This window comes from Drosophila santomea, chromosome 2R (genome assembly GCF_016746245.2).
Source record: "Drosophila santomea strain STO CAGO 1482 chromosome 2R, Prin_Dsan_1.1, whole genome shotgun sequence".
Classification (NCBI taxonomy): Eukaryota; Metazoa; Arthropoda; class Insecta; order Diptera; family Drosophilidae; genus Drosophila; species Drosophila santomea.
This window is the reverse complement of record NC_053017.2, coordinates 10,752,738-10,772,502: the sequence shown is the minus strand read 5'-3', so window position 1 is coordinate 10,772,502 and position 19,765 is coordinate 10,752,738. Positions and strand designations below refer to the sequence as shown.

General features: G+C 44.0%; 2 protein-coding genes across 2 annotated transcripts; one reads left to right on the top strand and one right to left on the bottom strand.

Annotated features, from left to right (window-relative positions):
- Positions 1 to 6,026: 6,026 nt before the first annotated feature.
- On the top strand, positions 6,027 to 6,894 carry LOC120445816 (transmembrane emp24 domain-containing protein 2). The gene has a single exon (XM_039626429.1). The coding sequence runs from the start codon at positions 6,128 to 6,130 to the stop codon at positions 6,737 to 6,739; it is 612 nt and encodes a 203-aa protein (XP_039482363.1). The 5' UTR covers positions 6,027 to 6,127; the 3' UTR covers positions 6,740 to 6,894.
- A 6,345-nt stretch (positions 6,895 to 13,239) lies between these two features.
- On the bottom strand, positions 13,240 to 14,453 carry LOC120445227 (serine/threonine-protein phosphatase alpha-2 isoform). Its single transcript, XM_039625485.1, has one exon. The coding sequence runs from the start codon at positions 14,342 to 14,344 to the stop codon at positions 13,304 to 13,306; it is 1,041 nt and encodes a 346-aa protein (XP_039481419.1). The 5' UTR covers positions 14,345 to 14,453; the 3' UTR covers positions 13,240 to 13,303.
- Between the last annotated feature and the right edge of the window lie 5,312 nt (positions 14,454 to 19,765).

The following is a 19,765-nucleotide window of genomic DNA, read 5'->3' as shown; positions in this document are numbered from 1 at the left end:
GTTGTTGTTACCCTTTTGCCCTTTCGCCGTCTCACTCGCTCCAGTCGTTCTCCTTCTCCTTCCCACACACTGCACACATACATATATATAACTGCTGGCAAGTGTAGAGAAATGGAGAAAACTTCAACAAGCACTTGTAAAAATAAATGGCATTTTGGGTTATGTGCAATAATAAAATGGAAATTGTGCAAAAATATTGTCGCCTCTACCAAAAATTCTGGACTGCCAGTGGAGCAAACAGGTGAAGGGGGAAATGGCAAGAGGAAAGCAGTAAGGGGTAAGGGGAAAGGGGTAAGAGACCGGGAAATATCTGGTTAAGCTGCCTGCTTGGCCTGGCTAACTGGGCACCATATAATGGCCGATGATGTACGTCCTTGTTGGTTTTAGACCCTGTGTTGACAGTGAATCTTTCGAGAAATTGTTTGGAAAAATATGAATGGGTTTTCACTCATTTTTGGGTGGGGGAAATCGCATGGATTGCTGTTCGAGGATATCTGTTTATTGAAGCTTTGTTCTATGGTCATAAAAAATGCGTTTGCTGCTAGTATTCAATGGGTTCAGCAAAGAAGTGGAGTAATGGAATTCTAGATGTGCGCCATAATCGATAAAATATTGATAAATGCTAAAAAGAACATATAGTTGCGTTCAAGCATTGTGCCAAATTCACAAAAATGTATAGGGCACTGAATTTAAGCCCAATTGTTCTTTATGTGGATGTTTATATTTGATTAACATGTGAGAATGCTCCTTCTTGAATGCTCGCAAGCAAACTGCTGGTATTAAATGATACAATTTAAAGTCACATACTAGCGAAACTTTAAATTTCATTCCCAACTGTACCTGCTAGTTACTTTATTATGACTGCGAAATGAGGCAGCGTACTTGACACGAAGCTGATTTCAGGCAAAGTTTCTAATTTCACGCCCTCCTGACAGCTTGGCATCCTTTCTCCCAGGATCTCTCCCCCGCAGCGAGAGATGTCAGCTTGCCATATGCAAATGACTTGCTTATCAAATAAAGTATTTTTTTTGTTTTTGCAGGGGTGCGCTGTTCACCGGTGGGGTTACGGGGCTAAGGACTTGGTTTGCTTGCCCAGGGAACAATGCGTGCGAGTGGTGGTACAACTGTGCGTATGCGCAATTTTCACATTGTTTCAATATCACGCATACCTTAAATTGTAACTGTGTATGTGGGTGTGGCGAGTGGAGGGAAAGGTTTATTGGGGAAGGGATCACGGGGTTTTGGGGTAGGTGCTCGTTTCGGTTTGTCGGTGCTCTCTGTTCGGTTTTTGGTTTCGGTTTTTCGCCTCTGGCATTTCCAAGTATGCACAAGTAATGTGTGAAAATTAAATTTTTCGTGGCTCCCGCAAAAGTGTCGGTCTGTCTGCGTATGTGTGCGTTTCCCGGATGTGTGTGGGTGTCTGTGTGTTTGTGTGCTTTTGTATTTGTGTGAGTAACGCACACGTTTGCGATTTTGTGCTAAACATTACCATTACGCTTCTACCCCCCAACAAACTCAGCAAAAGGGCGTGAAGAATAAAACTTAATTCAATCTGCATATCTTCCTTCACTCCTCGTCATGCTGTTGCTCTTGCTGTTTGCTGTTTAAGGAATATTTAATTAAATTTCGCCTGGCCATTGTTGTTATTGTTGCTATTGTCGCCAGGCGACAATTCTTAATTGAAAGCCCCGTTGCAGAAGTGATTATCATTGAGTTTGTCCTTTGATTTATGTGAGCACTGCGAGGCATAAAATTGCCACACACCAAATGAGTTGAATGTGTATGTGTGTGTGTAGAGCATTTCAAACGAAGTATTATGTTAAGAAATTTAAGATTTATGGCGGCTTATGGGGGCATAAACAATTCACTCCTAATTCCATTATTTCTTTGGCAGCGCACTTTACATAATTGATATACACACACTCCCCATGGCATTTCCCCACCATTAACCGCATCAAGCTTCATTTGAGTTCAATCAAAGCCGAAAGCCGTTCAATATGAATGCCAAAGTCCAGTGTGTCCAAATGCCATCGAATCGGTCGCCAAGTGACAGCCACAAAAGCCACAGAAACCTTTTTGCCCGTCTGCCAAGCGTGACGCAAAATTGCAAATGTCAAACGCTTCGCAAGGATACAGAACCCAGAGTGTTCGTGCACCGGAAGAAGTTTCTAGCTTTAAATAATTTCATTTATTTTAAGTTTGGCCTTCTAAACATCAAGGTGTACAAGGAATTTCATGGGCATATATTATGTTTAAGATTTAAGAACTTTTGGGCTAAGTACGCCAATTGGGTCACAGCCCTTGTTGTTTCTGCCAGTGCCATTGTGTGTGTTCGAATGATTTTAGCCGGGGGGTGAAACGATTTGGTTTCCCTGGAAAGCCGCAAGCGTCTGAAACTTCTTTGTCCCAAAAACTTGGACTAATTGAGTTGGTTTAACCGGCGAAACCCGATGCCAATTAGCAAAAGGGAATTGATTTGAAGAGAGAGCGGGCGGTGGTATACTGAAACGTACACGCATATGTATGGCAGTAAAAACAAACATTAAATTTACCAACAAATGCCAAATGCAAATATCAAATGCAGACATTAGCAGAATCGTATAGCAGGCAATTTAATTTAGCTACGAAATGTTGTTGAAATTACAGCTCCGAAAATTGCAGAAAATTATGCCAAAAGTCCTTAGAGCTCGCATGCCTTTCTAGCTTTCATGTTTGTGCAGGGAAATTGCAGAAAGGAGAGGAAATTCTAATGTAAATTTCATTCCAACACATTTTAGGACACAAAAATGCAGCAGCAACGCCGAGATATTTGATGTCTCCATCTCACTCTCTCTGCATTTGTGTGTGTGTGTGTTTGTGTGTGTGTTGCGGAAATACTTGGCATGCCTCATTGAAGCTCGTTAGCTGACTTATTGCTAGAGTCTGGCTAAGGATTCATGTTGACAGCTCATGGCGGCACTTTCAATTGAAATAAATCCCCACAAACACACTAACACACCGACACACATCGAGAAAATGCGAGCTGAAAAAATACGACATTTGCCAATTTGCTGTCATGTCCCTTTTGCCACGCCCATTAGCCCATTACACACACACGAAGAAAGTGGGCGGAAGATATCGCCTGGAAGACCAGCGGCATTGTCAATACTTGTGCCTTTTTACAGCTCATTCACAGGCTGCCTTCGGCTCATTTCTCATGGCTTTTCCATTTCCCTCGCATTGAACGCCCCGCGAACCCCTCGCCAAGTGCTTTTCAAGTGGAGATTAGCACGATTCCTGTGCAGCTTATGGCAAGGATGCGGCCCCTTTTATCAGTTCGATTGGTTTGCTTGTTCAACTGTTTTCCTTTTGCCTCAATTTCTTTGAGTTGTTTGCCAAATAAAGATTTGAGCCGTTCACAATAAGGCAGGAAATGGTAAACTCAACACAATGCTTAATATCACTGAGTCACATGCTTTGAAAGAATTAATCATTTAATACAGTACAATAAAATACATACAGTATTTTATGTTATCAGTTACCAGTGAAGTTCATTTTATTTTTGGTAAGATGCCTAAAACATTTTCTTATGTGTTTCAGTGCAGTTTTTTTCGACTAAGACTTGAATTTTCCATTTAAAAATTCTCTCATATGTTCTCTTGTTTCCTCGCCAGCTTTCAAATTAATTGCTATATTTACTGAAGGACTGACCGACATGTAACGATCTAAAAAATAGGGCTAATGCCGAGAGATATAAAAGAGAAATGCCTCGAAATGGAATCATTTGCACCTGTAAAGGGGCATTAAAAAAGGGACTAAAATTGTGGGCGGCTTGGAGCTTGGGGCTTGGTGCTGGGATGGGCAGACATGAGTGGCAATCAACAAGAAACACACACGTCGAGTTGCAAACAAATTAGAGCACGCACGAATGGCCTGGTCACAAAAGCAATTCGATGAAGAAGGAGCGTCTCAGGGAGGAGGATACAAAAGAAGGACAGAGGAGAAGCTCAAAGCCGAAATGACGTGAGTTTCTGGCCACTTTTTCCCCCAAGTGGTATTAATATAATTGACTGGATGCCGTCCCTAGGCGAGGGGTATCACAAGTATATGCAGAAAATGCAAAATAAGCGGACAAAGATGGCACTCTAGAATAAGAAAAAAGAGGAGAAAATCGCTTGGCTATTATCCTCAGGCTGTCGACTGACTGACCGCCGGGGCGTATACGTAATTTAAGCAGCTTTAAGTCAGGCCCAATCGCTGGCAACGGCCAAGCCGTGTCGAAATCTGTCCCCCGCATCCATTCCTTGCGGGGATTGGGACACAGCATCCACCATCCACCCAGAGCTCCACCTACACGCACATCTGCTCCTAAGCCGCTGCACGCACATGAAATATCCAGCAAAAAGTCCTTGAGCACGGCACACAAAAATAGAAAAGAGGCAAATCCAGTGGCGGGGCCAACTCGAACTGGCACTTAAGAGCGTCGATGTCATGTCGACACGGTGGGTGGGGTTGGAAAAAAAGATCGGAGGCAGGAGCACACACTGAGAGAAACACTATATTCGAGATGGGATTTCATTTGATCGTTGAACGGAACTTTCTGTGGTATATTATGTTTTCAAAAACTGTTCATGGTACGTTAACGAATTCGTAAACTGACGAGCTATAAGTTTGTTTTTAAAATTTTTTCAAGATTTTTTCTGAGTGCACAATAGGCAGGGGCAGGGACAAAAACAGCGTCAAGTGTTGCCGGCGCCTAAAGTAACTGAAGTTGGCAAATACCGCGAATGGAATGGATGGGTAGGGGAGGGGAGGAAACTCGATAGGATCTGGATAGCAACTGGATGGGTGAGGAGGGGAGGGGAGGTGTAGCAGCGGGCGACATGGAGTTAAGTGGCGTAAAGCGTGTACTTAATCGCTTAAAGCATTAGAATTTGAAATTGAATATCATAAAGGATATTCAGAAGTGCGCGCTCAAAAAAAGAACTGCCGAGAAAAGAATCCATGCAAAACAAGAGAAGCGAAGCAAAAAAAAATAATGTTTAAATAGGGCACACAGCAAATAGTTGTAAAATGTTTCCGCAGAAAGAGATAGGAGCACGGCGTGCGAAAGAGAGGCTGCGAGAACATTTTGCAAATAGTTGAAAGTCTGTGTGGAGTTGAAGGAGTTTCCTGCCGTCGAATTGACGACTCGTAAAATTGTTTTAAGGTGCGACATAAAGTGTGAATGGCGGTCTAAAGGGTCGGCGTTTCCGGATGATAAACAAATTGTTGAGAGAATCTCATTTTTATCGCAATTGAATCAATTTGCTGACTTCTGGCTGAAACGGCGATAAATGCGGTGGTTTCACATGACTGAACATGGCTAAAATCAGAACGAATTTTCATGCATCTTAATACATCATTGTAAAAGTGCACTAATATTATGGAAAGTTGAAAAAGTATCTTGTTATAACAGTTATTACTGCGACTATGGTAATATTTTTGCAGAAAAATTATGCGGTAATTAGTGAAATTACATTAGCAACAGCTTTGATTTCATTCATGCAAACCATTTTGCTGAAAACTAACAGAAATAAATAAAGTGCTGAAATTACAACCGAAAATAATGCATAAATGTTGTAAAAGTTTAAAGTGTGTCCATCATTTTGAAGTGAAGTTTATGACACAAAAACTGCCAACCAGTTTTCAATGGGCGACTGAACGAGCAAGAAGAATGATTTGCAGAAAATCCAAATGCGTGTCCGCCCGCCCGGATGGCATTAAAAATGCATGACATTTTGACAATTGATGGGCCAAGGAATCGATAACATCAAATATGCATTGCCAAGGGGGCGACTTTGGGGGGCGGCCATCGGCCATCTGACAATTCGCAATTTGCTTTTATCATCTTAATTTGATTTGCAGGGGGTTTGTAGAGTGGGCCAAGTGGGTAAAGTGGATCAAAGTGGGGCAAAGGCGGTGGAAAGCCAGCTCGATAATGAAGCGGAGCTGGTTAAATTAGCACAGCATTCAATTATTCAGTTCGCATGGCAGTGGTCGGGAGAATAACGTCTTTCAATCTCAGTATAAATATAGATAGGATTTATGTATATTTATATATACTAATATATATTGAGTCCCGGCCGCAAAACGAAACAAATTGAAAATGCTGTCATTAATTGTCTTGGTGCTAGCGCTTTTGAGAGCGGCTAGTGGCTTCATCATCACCGTGGATGCCCACGAGACGATGTGCTTCTACGATCACGCCAATGTCAGCGACAAGGTGACCATGTCCTTTGAGGTAATGGAAGGTGGCTTCAAGGATGTGGGCGTCGAGATCTCGGGACCCGACGACGATCGCCTGCACCACTCCCAGCAGGACACTTTGGGCAGTTTCACCTTCACGGCCATGAAAGAGGGCCAGTACCAGTTGTGCTTCGACAATAAAATGTCTACGCTGACTCCCAAGATCCTGATGTTCCAGTTCCAAGTGGCCAGGGCCATTGAGTACTACATGGACTCCTCAAAACGAGGAGACGACGTCATCGAGCAGGCGGCTGTCCAGTCGATGATGAACGAACTCTCCGCCAAACTGGGAGCCGTGAAGATGGAGCAGGAGTACATGCACTTCCGCTATCGCGGCCACTTGGAGGTCAGCGATATGGTGGAACTGCGGGTCCTGGCGTGGTCCATATTTGCGCCCATGATGCTGATCATTACGGCTGTTCTGGAGATATACTACCTCAAGCATTTCTTCGAAGTCAAGCGCGTGGTTTGAACTGCAAGCCTAAGAAAGCTTTTCTATTTGGTTTAAGAGACGCGAATGGAAGTCTATAGGATATTAGACATTTTCATATTATAACATTTTCCTCATCATTTTCCTAAGGAAAAATAATTATTAAATGAATCCTATTGCTTGATTATAACTACCAATCACACGTCTTTCCATGTGGCTTTTCTTTCCCCTCAATTTGTTGCATATTTCACGCTTCACAAACCATAAAACTTCTGCGTCCTGGGGGCTGGTTCAAGTATCCATAAAGTTCACTTCACCTATATTGAGTCTGCATTGGATTAGCAGTGGAAATTTATGACGGCCGTCCACACATGGCCAATACACCAGTCGAGTTGGAAACTTATCATATTCATTCACAACTTTCTCCCGCCGCTTTCTCTGCTCCTTGGCAAAACAAAGCCAAAGTTTTTGCCTCTTATTTACGACAATGTCGCGTCAAGTTTTTCCCGCTCCTCTTTTTGTTTTTTTGGCTTTTCTATTCCCGTGCCAGGGGTGTATATGTATTGCCCTATAAAGTAGCAAGTTTTCCCTACATTTTTTCGTTGGTTGTTGCATAATAAAATGAAGCATGTTGTGTGAGCTCTCGAGACGCGGCATCTGGTGGCGCAAGAAGAATGAATAAAGGACACCCGACTTGGTACAATATTGTTCCCCAGCGTCAAATGAAAGCAAAAGTTCGGGGAGCAGGACGAACAAGTCGGGGAATGGAAACGGGAACGTGGCCAATGTGGTGCAAGTATACTGGCATCCAATGGAGCAGCACGCAAATAAAGTTCACAAGGGAAAACAGGGAAGGCAACTGACTGAGGTTGGACAGGGAGAGTTAACTGGCCGAGAGAAAACCCGAAGGATATTTTCGAAGAATTTTATTTCCAAATTACATTTTCTGCTTGCTCTAAGGCAAGTATGAATATTAGAATTTTAGTCATTTCCCTTCTTAAAAATATAAATAGAGTGTTAAAAAGAAAGTTGGTCATTAACCCTTGCAAGGAAATGCATCGCACTTTGATTTCTCCGCCAGATGCTACTCGACATTCCGATGGCCCATCATCTCTCATCATTATCGCCTGTCAGGACCTCGTGGCACATCCCGAGCCTCAATTATGTTTTGCATCCTTCAGAGCTGTTCACTTAACTGCATTACTTGCAGAGCTGCCGGGGTTAAAGGCAGTGGTTGGCCTTGGGCTGCTCCGGGTTCAAATGTCCTCCCCCCCTGAAGTTGCCCCAACCAGCTCAGTACTCCCTCACACAGCCATCGTGGCAATTCAATTTTCTATTATGTCAGGCCGAGTTGAAAGCAATGTAATGTTAATAAAATACTGCCACCAGCCTCCGTCTCAGCCCCAGCTACAGATGGGTACGGGCATCTAGTGCGTCTAGTGCTTCAGCTGGAGCAACAATGGCGGCAGCCATGGCAACATGGCGTATACGCAACGTGGTGCGCCTTTTGTCCTGCCTACGAGTATTTACCCACAACACAGCAAACACACGAGCCATATGAGCGGAGGGGTTAGGGCTGTGTTATTTGACATTTATTTGCCATTTTGGACCACAGTGGTTGCACTACAAAAAATGATGTGAAATGGGGCACAGTTACAGGTCAGAACTTACTTCACTTAAAGTACTTTCCAGTGTTTATTTTTATTTTATATCAATGTAAAAGCTCACCCATCACAGCCCACGATAACATCATTTCACATGTAAATTTTAATAAGCCTGAATTATATTTAATGCAACACAATAATAATTGAATGATTTCCTAAAGGAAACTGTTTTTCGTTTGTGTATTTGGCGGCACCTACCTCGTTTCTGTGGCGCCTGCATCGAGGATGGCGATGGCGTCGCCAGGCGCTCACCCACCAGCTGGAGGAGCAGCAGGAGCATCAACAGGCCACAGTTGAGTGCTCCTGATCCGGCGGCAGCTCCTTTGTTCCGCCCCATCGTTGGACGACCGGCGACTCCACTGGATGCTTGACTTTGGTTTTTGTTTCGGTTGCGGTTTTGGTGTCGGTATTGATTCCACAATTCGCTGGAGCGTTTGCTTTGGTGCATTTTGGTTTGTGCACTTCACTTTCACAACTACCGTTTATATATTGCTCAGCACCTATTTTGTTTTATTCGGTCATTGCATATTCTACTAAAAAATTTATTTAAATTCGAAAGAAAAACAGCTATTGTGAAATTTTCGTCAAATATTTGTTACGTTTTTTTTTTTGTTTGCAAATGCATTTTCCTTTATCTCTCTTATTATTTTACGCATTTAGCGTTTCATATTTGCTATTAATTAAAATGCAATTTGCTCTATAATTGATTTTGTATTCATGGTCAACATATTTTTTGCCATTTTTTAATGGCTCATTGTTTGGTCATCATTAGTCATGGGAAATCCAGCGAGAGCTAAAAAACGAGTAAAATCCCGAGAGGCGAGCTGTTGGCAATCATTCTTCATTAGAAGGGGCCAACATGTCAAGGACTTTTCGAGGACGACCGCAGAAATTTCGCAGCTTTCTTCTCCGCTGGTATTTTCTTTTTCATTTTTCTGGCTGATAAATATCAAAAATTCACAGTTGCATTTCCATGGAAATTGGCAACGCCAAAAAAAGGAATGCAAAACGAAAATACTTTTTTCTGGCAGCCAACTAAGGGCTGCCGACGCTCTGTGGAGCTTGAAAAATTGCAGCAATTAGTGGTGCCTGGAGGTCAACCAACCATCGAGCCAAAAAGGACACGGACCCACACCAACACGGCCAGGATCAGGATCCGGTGCTGCAACCTGGCGACGTGAGCCAGCCAAGAAAAATGTGGTTGAAATATTTTGGTTACGTTTTTTCACTTGCTTTGCTTTGAAATACCTTTAAAGGGGGCATTTTTTGGGGCAGATTGACATGGAGCTTGTGGGAGAGGTAAACGATGACATCGTTTTGTAATCTAGAAAATAGCTGGGTATTACATTGGATTTTTAGTAGCCATGGTTACGCAATAACCGCTCACGATTGCCATCGTCTGTCATTATTATTTATGACTGTATGTTCTTTTATGAAGTTAAATGATTTGCAGTTTTATTCATTCAACACAACAAATGAATTATTTCACGTGTATGTGCATTTTTTTAATTGTTTGATAGACGCTTTCCGTTGCGACGCATTCGGTTTCATATTTCATTAAAAATATAAGCCCCATCCTCCGGTATTTCAATGATGAATGCCTGCTTGGTCAACTCGAAGGATTCGTATTGTGGGCGGGTCGTTTTGTGGGCTCAGCTGGTTCAATATTTGAATGGGTCGCACGGGTTTTTATTGCACCTCTAGGCGCATTCAATTATTTATGCAAACGCTTCGAAGGGGAGCAACAAAAAAGAAAAACAAAAAAGCCGAAATGCGGCGGCAATAAAAATCAAAGTCGGGGCAAGTTCAGTTGTGCCATGTGGCATATGGCGAAAAAGGGTCGATAATTGGAAAAGAATAACACGGGGACAAAAACAAAAGCCAAACGAGCGAAAGCCACACGAAAATAAATGGATAGGGAAAACATCCTGATGGCCATTGAAGGATGTGGCACGCGTTTCTCCTTTTATATTTGTTTTATCCTTATTTCGTATTTGCGGAGGTACTTTATAAAAAATCAAGTAGCCGCCATGGAGTCCTACGATGAGCTGATGCCACCGAACACCGTCCACCGACCATTGAGCATTGAAAATTTAATATTTAATCTTAACGAAGGTTATCAATTACAATTACACAATGGAGCAACACGCACCACAAAACACAACACCTTGTACACGTTGAAACTACGGAGCACTGCGAACCGCTTCTGCTGACTTCTGCAGACGAACTGAGCGCGAATTTAATGAGCTGCTTTGGCGAAATCCGGTGAACTCACATATACATATTTGTGTGTGAGTGCGAATCCGAGCTACTGCCAACACGACGACACGACCGCAGGCTTCGACTTGCCACGGAAAACTGGCGACTATTTCAGATTTCTCTGGTGAAAACGAACGGAGACGAGCGGCAAACGAAGCAGAAGCTCTGAATGAAAGTGAAGCTGATTTCCCGACGACCCCAAAACTGAGCGAAACGGTACAGCCCGTTTCCGGGGAGCGTAAAAGCTCTGATTTGTGCGTAATGCTCTCTCTCCTGCGTAATCTCTGGCTCTCCCGAACCATCTGACCTTTGTTTACGCCAAATCAGCTGTTCGCCATTCAATTCGCACGTGGTCGTGGAGAGAACAACAACAAAGTCCGTGTTTTGATGCGGCATTGCGTAAGCAAGCAACGCCAGCAAATCGGTTAGCGGGAAATTTGGGCAAGGGATAACAAGAGTGCACAGTGGAAAAGCCATATAATCCGTAAGACTTTGAGGTAACAATAAAAATATGCAGGAGTAGAAATGGTTTATTGTAAACATTTATATTAAATATAATATTATATTGAATATTAAATATATATATTGGCCTTTCGCTTTATCCTTTATTATAAAGTAAATAGCAAGCCGCAACTGAATATCGCTTAAAAGTGATTCTTTCGAATGCCCTGTGTCACAAGCCCACCCTCAAAACCAGCCACTTCCGCTTAAAGTGCTCTTCATAGAGGGCGACTGATTGCGTGGACAACTGGCGACGACCTTCGCATGCCAATCAGATTGGGGATCGCGATGGGCGGACTGGGGCAACTGAGGCAACTGGGGCACGGACCGCTGCGCTCCACTGCAGATTCCGAAACCCACCCACCGTAACGTGCCCCCCATAACCTTTAAGTATAACGGTAACGGCTGGGTTTTAAGATGGTCGGAAAGAAAGGTGGGGGTATTCTTTTTTATAGCTATCAACCATCAGCTTCAGGTGCAGGTAGTGTCCTGCCGCTGCTCTCTTTATTTTCTCATTTCCTGGCCATCCTCAAGGATGTGCGCAGGTGTCAGGACCAGAGGTAGGGCCACTAAAAAAATATAAAAAACCTCCTGCCTTTTTCGTTTTATTTTGCTTAATTTTCGTTTTATGTTTTGACACCATTTGGTAAAGTTTTCCGCATCTCGTCCTGACACTTACAAGTTTGCCTCCTGTTGCCGTTGACATTTTTATACATCATCTGGCCCGTTGGAGGACATTTCCCCACCTTTCGGCCACCTTTAAGTGGCCCCATATCGTTTCCGCATTTCTTACATTGCTATTTAATTTCAGCCTTTCTTTATTTCTGTGTGTTTTGTTACGCCCGAAATGCAGACATAAAGTCTTTTTGTTGCCCATAAAGGCAAGTGCCTTGGCTTCCTTCAGCTTTTGTTTTATATTTTATTAGGCCCATATACGCGAGAGAAGTGCGAAAAACAAATCTGGAAAGTGCAAAAGGGGGGGGGCCACACTTTGATCAAGATTGAATCAACTTCAAAGGGATTCGATTTCATAAAAATTTCAGCGACTGTTGCATACCTTTGGATTATCTTTGACATTCATAGCCTGCACAGGCCATAAAATATTTAACATAATTGTTATACAATTGATTTTAATGGGATAGAATGGTTCGATAAATATGTGCAAAAAATTACAAATTAATTACAATTCAAAATGGCCGCAGGCAGCCGCAATTATTCGATTTATGTGCCGGCTGTGCATCAGAAATCACGCATACGCCTCGTGCGCCGCCCTCATTTTTGCCAATGCCTTTGGCCATTGCAATTGAACACATAATAAATATTTATGCAGACAGTTGCTGTTGTTGTTCTACACACACACACATACACCCACCCACACACACACATGCTGTGCGTAATTACACAAACGCACCCACACATGGATGGTATTTGTGTTTTCCCAGATTATTAAAGTTATTTTCTTTGGCCGCCCCGCCCACCGCTTCAGCAGTTTCACCTGCTGGCACTTTTCCTTGCCTTGGAACCCACCTTTTGTTTATGTTTACACACATGAATGTATAAATTACGATGCCAGGTTTTTGTAAACAAAATGAGTTTTGCCTGCGGGCCGACAGAACGGAGCCCCCACTCTACCACGCCTCTGGGCCACCGGCTTCTCCCGTTGGCCACATTTAAATATTTGCGCACGGAATTATTTTCCCTGGCATAAAGTGTGGCCAGGTAGACGTTTTACAAAGTCAAACAAAAGCTGCCACCGCCACCTCATCCGCCTGTCGAGCTGTTAACCTCTGACCCCGCCCCTTGCACTCGTCCCTTGTCAGGACGCCCGATTTGTGACCCCTCCCCCTTCCCCCTTCCCGCCACCAGCCCTCCGCCTTTCCACCACCCACTCGGTCATTGGGAATTTTAATTAAATTTAAATGAAGATTTATTACACTTTTCATTGGGGGCTGGTCGACCTTCAATTGTCCTTCGATTAAGCTGCAATTGAAAGCAAAACAATCGATTCAAAAGCAAGAGAGAATGCTACAGCCGAGTTACCCGACTATCTGATGCTTTATAAAACCCTAAAAAATATATAGTTCATGTGCCTTGAAAGTTTTATTGTATATTTAATGGTTTATCTGTGAAATATAAGTTTATTATTACACAATACGACAATGAACGATTGGAACAATCAAACCTAGAAAAGCCTCTTCTCCCTAATGGAGGGCGGTGGTCCGTTGGTCGTCGTAGCTGGTGATCCACTATCCGACTCAAAGCCCGTGGCTCGCACAAACGGCCTCGGACGGATGATGACGAAGTGGCAGACCAGCCTGGCGTCCACCACCAGAACAGCTCCGCAGTTATCGAAGATGTCGCAGTAGTTGGGGGCGGAGAATATGGTGACCAACTGGCGGTCGGCGAAGAACTCGTAGCCATCCTCGACCACCTGATGGGCGCGGACAATCAGATTGAACTTGTGCTGCATGAGGAAGCCCTCCACAATGTTGGCTCCAAAGGTGTAGCTGACACCCCGATCGTTGGACGCCCATGTCCCAGTTGACTCATCCGGATCCGACCAGAGCAAATCGCACAGCAGCCCATCGCTGGGCACTTCGGTGGGTCGATGCAGCCGACGGATGTCGTCCAGATTCTTCAGATCCGGACTCAGTCCGCCATGGACGCAGAAAATGCGATCGGCCACGATGGCAGCCACTGGCATGCAGTCGTAGCAATCCACAAAGGAGCGCCACAATTTAATGCTATATCGTCGCTTGCACTCGTCGAAAAACCCGTACACTCGATTCAGATCCGCCGACTCGTGATTGCCGCGCAGCAGGAAGAAATTCTCCGGATAGCGAAGCTTATAGGTCAACAGCAGGGCCAGAGTTTCGATGGAGCTCTGACCCCGATCCACGTAATCGCCCAGGAACAGGAAGTTGGACAGCGGCGGCATGCCGCACTGCTGAAAGATCCTCAACAGATCCTTGAACTGCCCATGCAGATCCCCGCATATCTTCACCGGCGCACTCAGTTCCAGGAGCATCGGCTGCGATAGAAACAGTTCCCGACTCGCATCGCACAGATATGTGATGGTGGCCTCGCTCAAATTGCCGGCCCTTCGGTTTCCCACCGCCTGCGTCTTCAGCTGACTGATAATGACGTCCAGTTGGGTCATTCGGTTCTTTTCCTCCTTGGTGTACTCCTTGCCAGTGGATAAAGCGGTCGAACGACGAGACATCGTGTTCTGATTTCTTAACTTCTAATGGAATGGAGTCTTGCTTTCAAAATGCTCACTTGCTTGGAGAAATGTCCGTTTTCGTCTAGCAACTTTTCAAAAGTTAACTCTCACACAGAACGGATGCACAAAACAGAGCCTTCTCGTTTTCTTTTAGTCAAAATATAGTTCAAATTATTGTTAATCACTTGGTATAGGTATTTCTGCAAAGTTTAAGTACTTAACTTCGCATTGGTGCAAATGTGCACTTCAAAACATGGTTCTTTTGGGTGCTTTTCCACTCCATTTGCTTTCACATTTTTTATCCTTCTCTCCTATATCCCGAATCGCTTTGATGCCACTTTTCCCATTTTGGCACTATCTTTTGCCCCTCGACCGTTTCAATTATCAGACACTTGGCATAAATTTGGCAAAAACAAAGAGACAGAAGACATTTAAATGCGCGCTTTCGATAACAGGGCAAAAGCGCAGCAAAGTTGCTTGTTTACTTGCTGTTGACCCTTGACCCAACCCTCCCATCCGCGTGGGAGGAGCCACCCCATCACCCACTCACCCCTTTGGCTACTTTTGGCCACGAATCGAGGACCCAGCTGCATTTTGGCCACTCGTAATTCCGGATCACAGGGCTTCCTGCACTTGTAATGCGGCTTAAAAGAGTGAGCGGGAGCGAAGAGCATTTTGATAGCGTTTCGGGCCATCTAGGGTTTTAAGTTGCAGCTCGAAAAAATCCTTTATTTCGCCGCCGAGAACGTTGTCCTTCGGACAACTCGGAGCGCGTTTTGAATACATTTTTGAATCAGTGTCGACACTGTTTGCTTTTTATGTCACTCTTTTCCCTTTTTTGCACTCAGCTCTCAGATCTCAGTGCGAAACGAGTTCCTTGTGTGCCCATCGGCCACCTCCCCCGCTCCCCGTTTTGGGTTTTATGCGATTTGTGTACTTCCGGATGTAGTGGCTCCAGCCCGGGGACTCATGTGTGTTTTACCACTCGGGCAACCTAAAAACCACTGGCAACTTTGAAGCCCACCGACCCATTTGTCCCGCCCAGAATGTATTTAATTGCAAGCGGCGCTCAAATAGGATTTGTGCATTGTTTTCTGTGGTGGATTTAATGCATGGCTCCGGGGAAAAACCCATTTCCTCACCCATCACCCCACACTCCCTGGGTTGTTTGCATTTTTTCCTCCGGCAGCATGCGGAATCTATTTTAATGTCAGTTTAATTCAATGCCCCAGCGGTTCTCTAATGCGCTGCGGGAGCTTTGAAGGGTTCCCTTGTGCGGCAAATGTAATTAAATTGTGGCCAAAGTGGGATAATCCCCATCGTTCTTTTCGATATGGGTACTTAGTGCGACTCTGTGACTATGTTATATGGGTTTAGAAGCAGCATTTTGGGACAAAATCACACAATGTAATGAACTCAATTTCAAATGTTACCAGATTTGACCAACTCGATAGTCAAATATTTTAAGATGCCTATTATTTAACTTGAAAGCACTCTTTTCGTTTTCGCCTGAATACCAATTTCAGGGAATTTTTCCTCAATCGCCTCACTGGGGACTCAAAGTCGAACAGCTTTTAAGCGTTTCTCGAAATCTGAAGCAGTCAAAGGCGCTTGGCTTATTTCCGTTTCCGCTGGCTGCCATATTTTCCGACCCCCCACCGCAAAGCAGCTCCCTATTTCTACCTCAGCAATGCAATTTTCGACTGGCAAAAAAAAAAGTAGAAAAGCAAAATCGCACGCTTGAACTTGGATTTGAAAAGGGGAGAGTGCAAAAGGGTGTGTGGTTAGGTCAGCAGAACTGACTGCCTTTGTTGCGGCCATCGCATTGTGTCGCCGGAAATATTCAATTTTCAATTTTCATTTCGCTGGCCAGCAAAAATTGGCAAGCGAAAACAAAGGACGTGCACAGAGAGCGAGAAAATCTGCTAAGCGCATTCACTCGAAGAGGAATGCCGAATGAAAGAAATCAATTCAATTATTACGTTTACATTGGTCCATTGTATTGCACTGCACTGCGCGGATTTATGAAGGTGTGCTGCAGAGTTGCTGCCCGAGCGAGTTAATCTAAATGAAAAGTGCAACACGAATGAACAGCACACTTTTTACACCAGTCGTTGTTGCCACATTAAGGACACAAAACTATCTGCTGACCGGCGGTGACAGTGTCATCGCAACACAATTAAGCGCTCAACGGGGGCCAGGGTAAATATAAATTTATTGAAATATTATTTATGACTTGGAAAATTGCTGGAAGCCGACTTTAATCCTCATTACTTAGCAGACAAGTTCCCTGCTGGGCTCGTCTCGGTTATCGTTTGTTTTGGCCATTTTCCAGGGTCATTAGCTGATGCCTGTGATGCTGATGATGATGATGATGCTGAACCGAACGGAACTCAACATAACCAAAGGCGACCAATTCTGGGGGGGAGTGGGAAACTGGAACTGGTCCTGGGAAGTCGCAGCTCCAGCTGGGCGTTAGACCAAAATGAAATTGGTTTTTGAAAATATTTTGTGATATTATCGCCTCTGATAAGTAAAATTCTTTGGTTGCCAGCTAGTTTATGGCACCCACCAGCCAAGCAAAAATTAAATAATTAAATACCGGAAAATTCACAGCAGAATAGATAATAGATAGTCAAACTAAATGTAATCTAAAGAATATCTGCCATACTTTAAATTCGTGAACCTAGTTGATGGTGTTTAAAAAATCTCAACATGAAGCACTTTACAAGCTGACCTGCTCGGAATAACTATCAAGCGGAAGACCTGCAGTTGAGCCATAATGACCCATCCTTTAGCGTCCATCGGTAAACATTTAGGAGAGCTCGCAAAGTAGTCAATTGAACCGCATTCCAACAGCTCGCTGACAGCCTCAGGGAAATACGTTGAACCACTTATTAAATTGGCCCGAAGCTTAAAGCTGTTTGCGACGAGTTGCGAGTTGCGAGTGGTGGAATATGGGTAGAAGAATCTGAAGACAGAAGCTTGTTTTAATTAAAATTTTAATTTAATTCCTTCCGGTTTTACATTTTTTTTGTCGTTGTTGCCTCCTTGTTTTATTTCACACACATCAAACGGGATGGAAACGCTGCGGGGACCAGCCAGACATCAAGTGGCCGAAATTAAAATCTGCTGCAAGCACTTGACACTTGGGTGAAGTCGAGAGGAGGGGAGGGTAACTCGTTGCGTTGTCAAACTGCAAACTACATAAGTGACAAAAATTACGCATACGCACTGTGGCCCGGCTGCGAAAATAGCACGTATAATGAAAGCAACCAGGGCGCAATATATTGAAGTGGGTGTGTGTGTGTGTGTGTGTGGACGCTCATTAACACTTCGTCGAGTGGTGTGGTTCCAACTTGAAGTTTGTTTTTGAGAGGAAAATACGAACTGAAAGATGATCTCAGACCGCGAAAGAGAGCGTATATGTGTGTGTGTGTGCAAACAGTAAATCACTGAAAATAGATGGCAAAATAAGTGCCACAAAGATTTAGTAAGACATGCCCACAGCTATCGTCCTTTCACTCTTTTCTCCTACATCACTTTTCACACTTTTCGCCTGCCGCCAGGGAGTACAGTGGAGTCTCGATAAAACGCACTTCAAAGTGTTGTTTAACCAGAAAGTATTTGTTTTGGCAACCAGCATTTAAGCAGCGTTCGTATTGTTTTCCTTAATAAGCCAAATAATTATTAAATCTGCATTTCTAGTAAAGCACATTGGACTGTAGGCGCCGCTCAAAAGGTTTTGCCTACTTTTCGGCCTCACTCGGTGTGGCTGACTTTTAGCAGTCGCTTGACACATGCATCTGCACAGAGGCAGACCCAAACACAAACACAAGCACTGAGTGAGACGCAGACATAGACAGTGAGTACTTCGTGTGATATCCTCTTTTGGCTGGCAGAATTTACCAAAGACACCGAGTGCCAGGCACTTGACGTTGACGAGCCTGTGGATAAGATGCTCCTGGCTCCTGGCTCCTGTCTTCTGGCAAAAATGAGATGTGGAATGGGACAGGACAGCCGGGGTTGGTTGAGTAGGATGAGTTGGATGGGAGCGGGCCTGGGAGCGATAAGCGAGCGGATAATGATGTACTGGAGCTGCAATCCACCGAGAGTCGTCAGTCGACAGTCATTGAGCACGCGGCGTATGAGTAATGTGCCATGTTAGTTAGTAGGTTAGTTAGGTTGGTCGACTGCTCCGCTACTTGGATGGCAGAGCGAAGGACCAAGCTCTGCCCTTTGACCAGAAAGAATGATGCAATTTCCAGACCACAATTTACCATTTTAATGGCCTTGGCAGACGGACCAGCGGGCAGGACATTGCCGTTTCAATGATGCACTTAGCACAGCCATCTCTTTCTGGCTTTTTGGCCCTCTCACTCACTCGCTCACTCACTCACTCCATTTTTTGAGCTTATGCATGTAAGAAATTTAGAGTAAAGCACCTCATTAAATTGAAAAATGTCTACAATTTGCAGGACATTATGTCCGCAACTAATGCATGCCCTTCGAAAAGTAGTTCATGTCCTTATTCGGTCCACATACATATCTGACTTTGTCTGTCACTCTGTCTCCCTCGGAACGAACAAATTGTTTAACTTCTCCACTTTTAAATCTCTTTTGGTCTGAACGAGCTCAGTCTAGACGGATGTGCATGTGTATAAATTAGCAGTGTTAATGCTATTTTAAGCTGCTTTATTAATGATTTTTCCTTTGGTTTACCTTCCAGCTTTCAGAAACGATTTCTGCTGTGCTACTGTGGGAGAAAGTATTGATTTTTATATTCATATCAGCAAAATAAATAATTGTATACATATGTTGAAATCATATTTAATTTTCTAGGATATGTTTAATACTGCAGTATGTATTACAAATAGCTCACTTTTCATTGAACATAAGAATGAAAAGTTTGTATGGCAAATTAGTGAATCGATTGCCTTTGCCAATAAATCTTCAACCACTGTGCTTGGTGGCTTGTCATGAAGCGAAAGTTATTGGTGCAAAAATCCTGAGCGCCAAAGGATTTTTTTTTCCGATTTCGTGCTTGTTTGTTGCAGGACGTACGCAAGTACGACTGTGTATATGTATGTATGTATGAGCGGGCAGGCAATAGTGTCAATGCATCGATAACCCGAGAACAAGGACGAAAACAACAACAACGAGCGGGAGCCGTCAAAGGATCAGAGGGCATCGATATGGACGACGGGCTCGGCTGGAGGGAGGAGCAGCAGGAGCAGGAGCAGGAGCCACTGCAGCCGGGAGTTGGAAAACGAGCTCCTCCGTCGGCTTTCTGCATTTACTCGCATGCATTATTGAGCATTAACCTCATTTCACGCAGTCAATTTACGGCATTAAATTCTCGTCTGGCCGGATCTACTCACATTCTGCTGCGGAGTACAGGGCAGGGCAGCAATGGCGTAA

Coding starts and splice junctions, on each gene's coding strand:
- LOC120445816 (XM_039626429.1), top strand. CDS start 6,128: ATGCTGTCATTAATTGTCTTGGTGCTAGCGCTTTTGAGAGCGGCTAGT.
- LOC120445227 (XM_039625485.1), bottom strand. CDS start 14,344: ATGTCTCGTCGTTCGACCGCTTTATCCACTGGCAAGGAGTACACCAAG.